The sequence below is a fragment of the Bos indicus genome, chromosome 5, assembly GCF_029378745.1.
Source record: "Bos indicus isolate NIAB-ARS_2022 breed Sahiwal x Tharparkar chromosome 5, NIAB-ARS_B.indTharparkar_mat_pri_1.0, whole genome shotgun sequence".
NCBI lineage: Eukaryota > Metazoa > Chordata > Mammalia > Artiodactyla > Bovidae > Bos > Bos indicus.
Window position 1 is genome coordinate 12,123,677 of NC_091764.1, and position 12,129 is coordinate 12,135,805.

Sequence of the window (12,129 nt, forward strand, 5' to 3'; positions counted from 1 at the left end):
TTAAAAGAAAAAAAATTATACAGATATGGTTAAGTCATATCAAAGCTAAAGGATATTATTATTTTTTGTACCAATTATACATTTACTCTGCAGTTGTTTATTACTTAAAATGATTAGACTGGTACGGTCACTTTTGCCCTCTATAAAATAGCTGTTAAAAAGCATTTCAAATTTATAGGATTCAAGAAAAATTAAATGAATTAATATACATAAAACACTGAATATAGTGTTTGTGCATAGCAAGTACTTAACTAAATAATACTAGTTTTTATTCTACTTTTTGTATATGCACTGCTTATAATAATGCAATTGATGTGACTTCTATAAATATTTTTATTGTCACCAAAATGAACATCCTTCTAGTTTCGCATAAATAAGAATAAACACTGTTATTTATTTCTGTTTTTTTAAATATATTTTTAACCAGACTAGTCTTTCTTTGTTAGTCTTAATTAGTGCATATATTTATTTCACTTCAATTCCACTTCTTACAGTAATATTAAAAATATAACCTTAAGCATAATTTTTACAAATATTATTTTACTTAAAAATGCTTTATCATTTGCCAGGAATCCAGATAGAATGTCACATATTTTTTCTGATGGCTTTCTTTTCCCAGGTTTGTCTTTAATAATAACCATAGTAAATGTCTCTTAGTATGCTTCTTATATTACTGATTAAAATATTATTAATAGATAATATTTACTAAGCTTCCCTTGTGGTTCAAACAGTAAAGAATCTGCCTGGGGTTTGATCCCCAGGTCAGGAAGATACCCTGGAGAAGGCAATGGCAACCCACTCCAGTATTCTTGCCTGGAGAATTCCATGGATAGAGGAGCCTAGCAGACTTGAGTCCATGGAGTCACAGAGTCAGACACGACTGAGCGACTAACACACACTTACTGAGGACTTACTATGTGTTAGTTATTATGCCATAAACATCAACATTATCTCATTTACTCTTCACTAAAACTCTTATGTCAGATACTTATAATACCCAATGTAATGATCTAGAAAGAGAGCCTCAGAGAAAGGCAAGTCATTTTCCCCTGGTTGAAGGGGCAGAGCTGGAACTTGCACACAGATTCAGCTTCCATCAGAACCTCCACTGTCAGCCACCTCTGTGCTAAGAAGTACAATTAAAAACAAAAGGAAAAGACTAATGTAGATAAGTATCACCATAAAAAGATCAGTCTTAAATGAATGTCTTACTTAGTTATTAAAAGGTAATAATAGGACTTGCTGATTTTTCTCTTAAAACTGTTTAAGCTCATTTACAGACAAATGTGTTGAATAAAATATGCGAGGAAAAGAAAAGGAATAAGAAGCCCAAGCTGGAAGGGAAAGAACTTATAGAATATAATAAGGTGTTTAAAAAGTAGTGGGGTGAGAGGAAACAAATAGATGAGTATGTGTTTTGAGGATTTTTTGTTTTAATTGTGATGGGAGACAAATTAAGAGAATTGTCTATCAGGCCAGAGTAGTTGGAAATAGGATAACTTATTAAAACTGAACTTGTGATCTAATACAAAATCCTCTCATTTTTCTCTCATGTCATGAAGTATCAGTGCTAAAATGAAAGTCTTGACCACATGCATGATAAAAAGATATGAATAGTTTTATTTTTAAAATGACATTAATTTTCATGTGAGATTCTAATTGTAAAAAGTATCAAAATCACTTAAATTTAAAATGTTAGATATATCAAATTATTTAAAAGGTTGGTGGTGGACAGGGAAGCCTGCCGTGCTGCGATTCATGGGGTCGCAAAGAGTCGGACACGACTGAGCAACTGATCTGATCTGATTAACAAATTTTACATATAATTGAAAATGTGGTGATTGCTGTTGATGTGTCTCTGATCTCTCAAAGTGCATCTCTTCATAGTCAAAACTGCATAATTAGGTTAAGTACCTAGAAAATCTCCTAGCATGCTCTGATACTTTCTTAGTCACAAGAAACCATGTAAACCTGTGGAAAGACAAAGAATAGTCTCAGACAAAACATCATTCCAAAGGAGACTAGAACAGCATGTGCTGATATATAAGTGGCCCATACACAGCAGAAAATATTAACCCGTAAGTCCTGTAGTCAGTTGTGATACACAGCATTGAACGTTTTCTCTTAGAGCAGGACTTCTCAAACTCATCGCGTTTGGGTAATTCTTCATTGTGGAGAGCTAACTTGTGTGTTGTAGGATGTTTAACATCCTTGGCCTCTACCCACTAGGTGTCAGCAATAGCACCCTAATGGTAGCGATCAAAAATAAATTTTTTAAAAAATCTCCAGACATAGGCACAAATGTCTTGGGGGGAAAAATCACACTTGGTTGAGATCTGCTGTCTTCAAGCATTTGTCATTTTAACAATTCTGTTAGCATTCTCATTGTAAACCCCCTATTATCTTAAAATGCCACTTTATACAAAGAAACAGAGTGTGGAAGATGGGAAAAGTAGTGGTTCTGTTGTTATATTTTGAAGACTTTTTATCAAAATGATCTCCTCCTCGATCTTTAATTTTATATAGCCTTAACCGCTTAATGGTGATATTGTTTCAATCCTGCATAAGATATAGTTCTGTTTAAGAAGAATATTTCGATTTCACAGTAAAGCCAAGCCTACAATAAATGGTGTGGAGCATGAGCTGCTTTACAGCAGCGAGAATACTGTTTATAATAGATGGACTTCTTAGAATGAAATTTTATAGTAAAATTCTTTGTAATTTAGTAAAGCACAATTACTTCTTTGTAAATTATTTTTATAGAACTTTACAAAAGTCTAAAATAACAAACTCCTAGTGATTAACTTTACCTTGACCTTCAAAAAAATTTGGTATTTTCAAATTTTGTCTTCTGTCCCAAACTTCAGTATCTCTCCACATTTTAGAAAACCTCCAAAACTGTCTTTAAGGTTTCCTATTATCTTCATGGTCCACAGCACTTGTTTTTTCTTTTTCTGTATTACTTTTCTCTTTCTCCTTCCACATACATGTAGTGCACGCACACAAGTGCATGAGAGTACACACTGCTGCTGCTGCTGCTAAGTCGTTTCAGTCGTGTCCGAGTCTGTGTGACCCCATGGACGGCAGCCCACCAGGCCCCGCAGTCCCTGGGGTTCTCTAGGCAAGAACACTGGAGTGGGTTGCCATTTCCTCCTCCAATGCATGAAAGTGAAAAGTGAAAGTGAAGTCGCTCAGTCGTGTCCGACTCTTCCCAACCCCATGGACTGCAGCCTACCAGGCTCCTCCGTCCATGGGATTTTCCAGGCAAGAGTACTGGAGTGGGTTGCCATTGCCTTCTCCGGAGAGTACACACACACATCCATAAATTTTTAAAGCATCTAATTTTAAAAGCAACGAAACTACTGTTGTTTCCTAGAGAAAGAGTGAGCTGGATCATTTGTCCATAAGAAAAGAAAATAAAAGGAACTTATGTTCTAGAGCTTGTGTGTGTGGGGTTATGTACAAATAGAAAAGCGAAAGTCAAAGTCACTCAGTCGTGTCCAACTCTTTGCAGCCCCGTGGACTGTAGCCTGCCACGCTCCTCTGTCTATGGAATTCTCCAGGCAAGAATACTGAAGTGGTTGCCATTTCCTTCTTCAGGGGATCTTCCCAACCTGGGGATCAAACCCAGGTTTCCTGCATTGCAGGCAGACTCTTTACTGTCTGAGCCACCAAGGAAGCCCATATACATATAATGAATATTCAAATAATGTTACTCCCAGATATTGAGAATGAAATAGACAATAAAAGTGGTGATTTAATGGGGTCTTGAACGGACTAAGTTGAAAATCATTAAACATTTGTAACCTTAGTGGAAGTTGGCAGAGGATAATTCAGAAAATTATCCTTAAATATTTCTCCAGAACAGGCCAGCAATAGCAAAACTTTTGAGACCACAATCATTTAGTTATTCATCAGCAAATATTTACTTTGAAGAATCTCCAATGTGCCAAGAACCGTGGAAACTCTGAAGCTACAAAGATAATTAAGACATGACCCATGAGAAAAGAAAACAAGTAATTATAGCATGAACTTACAGCAATAGATACATATATAAAGTATGTATGCCTGGAGTGACTCACTCTGCCTGTGAAGGTATTACGGAGGACGTTGATTGCCTTAGCTTGGTCTTGAAGGACGTGAAGGACGTGTAAGAATGCATTAAGCAAACAAGATGAGCAGGTAGTGAGCAAGGAACTCATTTCAGATGTGTATGGTGGGGAGCATAGCTTGTGCAAAATCACAGAGATGTAAGAAACATGATTCTGGAGTCAGCACAGTTGAAGCATAAAGCAAGTGGAGGAGGCAGTGGTGAGAGATAAGGCCAAAGGACCAGGGTGGAGAGACCAAATAAACTTACCTTCAGACATTAGATCAGAGATGAATCAGTAGTCATTGTAATAACTAAGTGGTTTAAATACAAGTGGGAAGACAACCACAAATGCAAGAAGCTCATAAACTTTCCTGTAGTGATATTCAGTGGTCCCCTGGTATCCCTGGGGAATTGGTTCCAGAACCCCCCACAGAGAACAAAATACCAAGGGTGCTCAAGTCCCTTATATACAATGGTGGAGTACGGGCAGCCCTCTGTATCTGTGGGTTGTACATCTGTGGGTACTGAGGACTGACTGCTTATAAATGATCTACAGTAAGTGAGGTCCTCTGACCCTAAAGAAACACTAAATTGCTGATACAATTTAAATATATAGGTAGCCTGTCATCTTTGGTGATGACATGTGCATTATTCCCATAAATATTTCCTGCTGCTTTTTGCAACCATTATAGTAACACAGGGCTTCTCTGGTGGCTCAGACAGTAAAGAATCTGCCTACAATGCAGGAGGCCTGGGTTCTGTCCCTGGGTCTGGAAGATCCCCTGGAGAAGGGAACGACTACCCACTCTAGTATTCTTTTCTGGAGAATTCCATGAACAGAAGAGCCTGGCAGGCTACAGTCCATGGGGTCAAAAAAGTCAGACACAACTGAGCGACTAAGCACACACACATAATAACACAGGGATACCTCAGATTGTGGATTCTGTTCCAAAGCACTGCAATAAAGTGAGTATTTCAATAAACCAAGTCACATGAAGTTTTTGTTTTCCAAGTGCATATAGAAGTTGTGTTTACACCATACTATAGTCTGTTATGTGTGCAATAGCATTGTGTTTAAAAAGCAATGTACATGCCTTACTCAAAAATATTTTATTGCTGAAAACTACTAACCATCATCTGAGCCTTCAGCCCGTCATAATCTTTCTCCTGGTGGAGTCTTGCCTCAGAGTTGGTGGCTGCTGACTGATGGCAGTGGTGGTTGCTGAAGTTGGGGTGGCTGTGGCAGCTTCTTAAAATAAGACAACAGTAAAGTTGGCTGACTCTTCCTTTCACGAATGATTTTTCTAAGCATGCAGTGCTTTTTGATAGCCTTTTACCCACAGAACAGCTTTCAAAATTGGAGTCAAATGTCTCAAACTTTGCTTTATCAACTAAATTTGTGTAATATTATAAATCCTTTGTTGTCATTTCAACAGTCATCACAGCATCTTCACAGGGGTAAATCCCATCTCAAGAAAGCACTTCCTTGCTCATGCATAAGAAACAACTCATCTGTAAAAGCTTTATCATGAGGGTACAGCAATTCAGTCACATCTTTAGGCTCCACTTCTAATTATTGTTCTCTTGCTATTTCTACCATATCTGCAGTTACTTCCTCCACTCAAGTTTGAATGCCTCAAAACCATCTATGAGAGTTGGAATCATCTTCCTCCAGGCTCCTGTTAATGTTGTTACTTTGACATGCTTCCATGAATCATGAATGTTCTTACATCTAGAATAGTGAATACTTTCCAGAATGTTTTCAATTTACTTTGCCCAGATCCATCAGATGAATCACTATTTATGGCAGCTATACCCTTACAAAATGTATTTCTTAAATAATAAGACTTGAAAGTCGAAATTACTGCTTGATCTATGGGCTGCAGAATGGATGTTGTGTTAGCAGCCGTGAAAATAGCATTTTAGTCTTGTTGTGCATCTCCATGAGAGCTCTTGAGTGACCAGGTGCTTTGTCAGTGAGTAGTACTATTTTGCAAAGAATCTTTTTTTTTTTTTTTTCTGAGCAGTAGATCTCAACAATAGTCTTAAAATATTCAGTGAACCATGCTGTAAACAGATGTGCTAACATCCAGACTCTGTTGTTCCATTTACAGAGCACAAGCAGAGTAGATTTAGCATAACTCTTGAGGACCCTAGGATTTTGGAGATGGTAAATGAGGTTGGCTTCAAAGTCCCCAGCTATATTAGCCCCTATCTGACAAGAGATTTCAGCCTGTCCTTTGAAGCTTTAAAGCCAGACATTGAATTCTCCTCTTTAGCTACGAAATTGCTAGATGGCATCTTCTTCTAGTAGAAGGATGTTTCATTTACACTGAAAATCTGTTGTTTGGTATAATTATCTTAGCTAGATCTTCTGGATAACTTACTATAGCTTCTGCATCAGTACTTGTTGCTTCATCTTGCTCTTTCATGTTGTAGAGATGGCTTCTCTCCTTAAACCTCATGAATCTGCCTCTGCTAGCTTCAGACTTTTCTTCTGCAGCTTCCTCATCTCTCTCAACCTTCATAGAAGTGAAGAAAGTTACAGCCTTGCTCCGGATTAGACTTTGCCTTAAGGGAATGTTGTGGTTGGTTTCATCTTCTATCCAGACCACTACAGCTTTCTCAGTCAGCAGTAAGACTTTCATTTTCATATCATTCATATGTTCCGTGGAGTAGCACTTTTAAATGAAGTTTTCCTTTGCGTTCTCAACATGGTACCACATCCACCCACCTTGAGTTCTAGCCAAGGGTGTATCAGCAGCCTCAGTCCTACCATCTACTGATGAAATGAAGGTCAGTTGCTAACCTGTCTTCTGATCAGGTAGTGCGTGGGGAGGATCTCTGAACAATTGTGTATCTCTTATCCATTCATCAGGTCCGTTCCCCATGGAGTTGAAATATGGTCCACCTTTGCTTGTCTGGGCCCCCATATATAGATCTATGAAAAGACAATTTAAATAAATAATGTAGGAAAAGAGACAAATCAGCCAAGGCAAGGGGAGAAGTGGGCAACAGAGGATGAGATGGTTGGATGGCATCACAAATCAATGGACATGAGTTTGAGCAAACTCTGGGAGATGGTGAAGGACAGGGAAGCCTGGCATGCTGCAGGTCATGGGGTCACAGAGTTGGACATGACGTAGCAACTGAATAACAACAATGTCAGCCAAGTACTCAAGATCCATATCAACAGTGATAAATCATACTGATAGTAAATACCCTGGATATGATATGAGGAATATGATACTTTACATCTGTAGTCTTCCTCTCAAAATCTATAGAGCCAGTCTAATTATGAGGAAAACTGTTCCCAGTGATGGAAAATCATACAAAATGCTTGACTAGGGCTTCTGAGTAATGTCAAGGTCATCAAAAACTAGGCAAGTCTGTCAAAACCAACAGGACTATTGGAGTTTAAAATGCCAAAAAAAAAAAAAAAATTGTAAGAAAAGTAAGGGAAAAAACCTAAAAACCCTCAATGTGACCTTTCCTTTGCTGTCTCTCACCTCGTTTCTATTTAGGACTGGGTATCTCCCTAAACCTAAGCCACAGACCACTGAGCTAGGGCCCCATTACACAGCTTAGCTAATATTAATCCCTTTCTCTGGAGTCTCGGAGATGGGCAGCAAGGAGCAATGGAATTCATGGCCAAAGCCCCCAGCTGGCATTCAATGTGTACTTCAACTTGTAAGTTTCCATGGATGTTCTTGCCTACACCAAGCACCTCCTCAATTATGATGCCTTCTTTATGTCTAGGATGTTTGCCCTGTCTTGGCTCTTACTGGGTTTAACTACGGTAATGTCATCAGTACAATGAGACCATGCGTATATGTATGTTACAGATTCATCCTAGAACTAAATAGTGTCTTCATAAAATTTCCATGGATTCTCTGATCTAATCCTATGAGACTGATAGTTGAGCATTTTATTGGAAAAGTTGATTAAAGCATGAAATCATATCTTAAACACTGAATTTTTCACTTAGAAACATTAATATAATTGTATCCACCAAGCATTTGGTATAAGAATAAGGCCATTTATTTTGTTTTTTGCACACAGCTTTGCATATAGTTTCTCTAGTTAGATTTCTACTTTAACTTCTGTCCATCAAACATGTATAATGCGTAGTTTATAGTATCCAGTTTTGGATCATTCCATTTTTTTTTTTAATAGGAAGTAAAGATGATAGTTTCATCTTTTCTCTCCAAAATCACACAAAAGCAACAAATGGAAAGAGAAACAGAAATACAAACTCCTTTTTGACAAAATAAAAAAGCCTATTAAATCTCAAACCATGTGTATTATGAAGTTCAGTGAAGGTAAAGAGGGATACAGAATGATCTCAAGAGACATTGCCTAGGCTTGCAGATCACCAGCACAACCAACAGTACAGTTCAGAGAATACTGTGGAACCCAAGGAATCACACTGAAAAACCATGTTTGTAGGAAGCAGTATGCTGATGAGGCAGGACTGAAAAAAAGGTGGTGAGCCCTGAGTTGTTCTGTAACTGCTAATCTCACATGACAGGACAGAAGTAAAGACTAAAGGCTGCAATTCAAACACATTCATAATTTTTTGAGGTGAGTGTTGCTGGCTTGAAGTTCAGGCCTAGACGTAGTCCAATATACTCTACTGTAAAAGTTTGATTCAGGAGATACTCATTCAATTCAAAGATGAGCAAAAAAAAGGGCTAGAGAGAAAACCATAATCTTGGGTTCTGTACCAAAGGGAAGATATTAATATTTTCTGGAAGGCCACACTAGAAATTGGATGAGACAAAGCCTTACTTTTCACTGTTAGTTACCCTTTTGTATTTTTTTTTTATTCAAAAGAAATTTCATGTAATAGAAAAAGAATGGGATCTTTGAAAAAATATTTATACATTTGCAAGGAGATCTGAATACAAATCCTTTCAGATTTTAGACTCTTTTTATTCAGCCTGTCATTTGTCTTGACCACATATGCATGGATACATGCCAAGTCGCTTCAGTCATGCCTGACTCTTTGCAACCCTATGGACCATAACCCACCAGGCTCCTCTGCCCATGGTATTCTCCAAGCAAGAATACTGGAGTGGGTTGTGATGCCCTCCTCCAGGTGATCTTCCCAACCCAGGGATCGAACCTGCTTGTCTTATGACCCCTGCATTGGCGGGCAGGTTCTTTACCACTAGTGACACCTGGGAAACCCCTTGATCATATATAAATTGACAGCAATTTCTTCTGGTGACTTTCCTTTATCAAGCCTTTCACAAAGGCATTCAACATATAAAGAAACTTTTCCTTTTGCATCTATATTTTATTGATTTTTTAATATTTATACAATGTCCTTATAATGTAACTGTAATAAAAAAGTTTAGGAACAAATACACTTAATGCAGTAGGCATAAAGCTCAACTGGTGAGAACAGAACATGTATTAATAAATTGTCTACAAAGTGGCCTACTAACCACAAGGATTCAGTGTACTATGGGTATCATGTTTTAGAGAAAAAACAGAAAGCACCACTTGTTGATGGATTGGTTAAGTGTTGTTAGAAGAAATTATGTTTAATATGAATGTGTCTTTACTGTATTCCTTTTGCCTTTTCGTTATTCTCTATATTTTTTTAGATATATTGCTTAAATTTTAGTTATATTCAAAAACTGTTTATTGAACTCCTACCTACTGTGTATCCCAAACGTAGAAACAAGTGAAGGTAAATATTTCATTACTACTTGTTGAAATCAAAGATAATAGGATCTTATTATTGACTTTACTTATGATATACTGATGGAGAAGGTGATAGCAACCCACTCCAGTACTCTTGCCTGGAAAATCCATGGACGGAGGAGCCTGGTAGGCTGCAGTCCATGGGGTCGCTAGGAGTTGGGAACGACCGAGCGACTTCGCTTTCACTTTTCACTTTCATGCATTGGAGAAGGAAATGGCAACCCACTCCAGTGTTCTCGCCTGGAGAATCCCAGGGACGGGGGAGCCTGGTGGGCTGCCGTCTCTGGGGTTGCACAGAGTCCGACATGACTGAAGCGACTTAGCAGCAGCATGATATACTGAATAACCTATATTGATGCAGAAGATTTAAATGAAAGAATTTTGTTAAATTGACTTGCTTCATGAACATCCTTAGAGCTCTTCAGACACATAAGATTGCTTTGAATTATTATGTTTGTTATACTTTAGGGTACATCTGATTAGGGAAAAATATATATTTTTAACTGTTACTAAATCTATTATTGTTGTTTTATTTTGAAGCTGCCAGAAAAAATTATAATGGACTACTACGAGAAATATAAGCCTAGAATGAATGAACTGGAGGCTTTTAATATGGTAAGTCTCAGAATTAAACATATTAAATCGAATATGTTGCTAGACTTGAGTGGGATCCTATTAAATTTTTTTTATGGGGCCAACCAATCTATATTGTTTTTCTCTTAATGTAGAAAAACTGTTTTGGATCATTTCCTATTTTAGGACTATATTAGGCGTCAGTACTATAATAAAGAGAACACATGGCAGATTTCTCTTAAAGTGTATTAGAAATGCATGGAAAGAAGTTTTAGAGTTCTTTGAACACATATTGGTCTCAATGCAATTATTTCACAAGCATTCCTTTTAATGAATTTCATTCTTAGTACGCCTTTAAAAGCTTTCTATCACATATGTATGATTGCTTTTGGATTCCAGCCCAAAGTCACTCAAAGGATATTCTTTTCCTTTAACTATTAAAATAAAAACTTTTGATCTCTGAAGTACTTATTTTCTGAAGATGTACAATGGATATTGGAGATTTGGCCTTATGCAAGTTTCTGTAGATGTATTTTCTTAAATGTAAGTGTTAAGTTAGTATTTTTGTTTGTTTTAAAGTACCACTGTGCTATCTTATTTTTTCTTTTAGTTGAAAGTTGTTCTAGCTCCTTGCATAGAGACCTTGATTCTTTTGGATCGACTTTGCTACCTGAAAGAGCAGGTAAATTATGTTAATTTTAAATGCATAACAAGAATCTTTATTAAATCCAGTAATATCCATCTGCTTATAACTACAATAACTTTGTTTCACGTAACTAGTAACGTAATTTTTCTTGTTATATTTTCCAAGTTTAAATATTCTTTCCATCCCTTTTGAAACAAAAGCATATGTACAACAGATGTTTGCCAAAAACGTGCTATAATAAAGTGTACATTCTTTTAATTGTATGGTAATTACTATACAGTAGACCGTGCACACGAGCCATCATATGTGACATACCGGATAGCCAGGATATCAACATAAAGGATATCATTTATATGTTTCACTTTGTAAGAATCAGCTTTTAATTCATTTTTGAATTTGGGAACGTATGTACTCCGCAGTACAGAAATTTCTTTCTAATCATTGCTTCTGTTTTCTCAGTCTTACTTGTTTAATCTATGTTGAATGACTAGAAAAATGATTATTTGGTTTATCTTTGGGGAAAATGTGTTTTTCAGATTCTAGTCTAAGCTGTAATCAAAATTAGGTTTTTGAACTGTTTAATCCCATTTGTAGATTCAGCCTTATGTTTTCACTATAAGCTCTCTAATATTTCTTTTATCATATGAAGAGCTTTACTTCTTTTCAACAAGCTACTTGGAACAAGTGGGTTTTAATAAATGATATTTTTATGGAGAAAAGCAGTTTTTAAGTATTTGGATAATTAGATACTTTGCTAAGCTACTAACTCAAAATCACTGGAAACTTTTGCTTTTCACCTTGGTAGTTCACAGAATCAGGCTTATTTTACTAGGTACTCATCGCTTCCCTTTTCAAAACAATTCCCAGTGACCTAAATAAAATAGGTAGGCATAACAGTATGTACCAAGTTTAACTGGTAATGCAGTGATAGAAATCCTGCAGTTGTTCATTTGATAATATTTTAAATACTATTACTGTTATAAAAGTAATACATGCTTAGTGTTAGGAAATTTTAAGTGAAGAATATCAAAAAGAAAGTTGAAAGTAATTATAATCTCACCTTTCAGCATTAGCTCTTAAATTACTGTGTTTTCTAGAGCTT

At 36.7% G+C, this 12,129-nt stretch overlaps 1 protein-coding gene and 1 long non-coding RNA gene across 6 annotated transcripts in view; one reads left to right on the top strand and one right to left on the bottom strand.

Annotated features, from left to right (window-relative positions):
* The window catches only part of METTL25 (methyltransferase like 25), a 118,638-nt gene that overhangs the window by 93,828 nt on the left and 12,681 nt on the right, over positions 1-12,129 (top strand). For 4 of the 5 annotated variants that reach the window (XM_070788881.1, XM_019960310.2, XM_070788880.1 and 1 more), the window contains exons 10-11: positions 10,349-10,423; positions 10,992-11,063. In XM_070788881.1, coding sequence (XP_070644982.1) covers positions 10,349-10,423; positions 10,992-11,063 — 147 coding nt within the window. Of the gene's footprint in view, positions 1-10,348; positions 10,424-10,991; positions 11,064-12,129 lie in introns of those variants that run through there. The other variant, XR_011566514.1, reaches the window with a different exon arrangement.
* The window catches only part of LOC139183058 (uncharacterized), a 69,486-nt gene that overhangs the window by 42,186 nt on the left and 15,171 nt on the right, over positions 1-12,129 (bottom strand). The gene's annotated exons all lie outside the window — the stretch shown is intronic.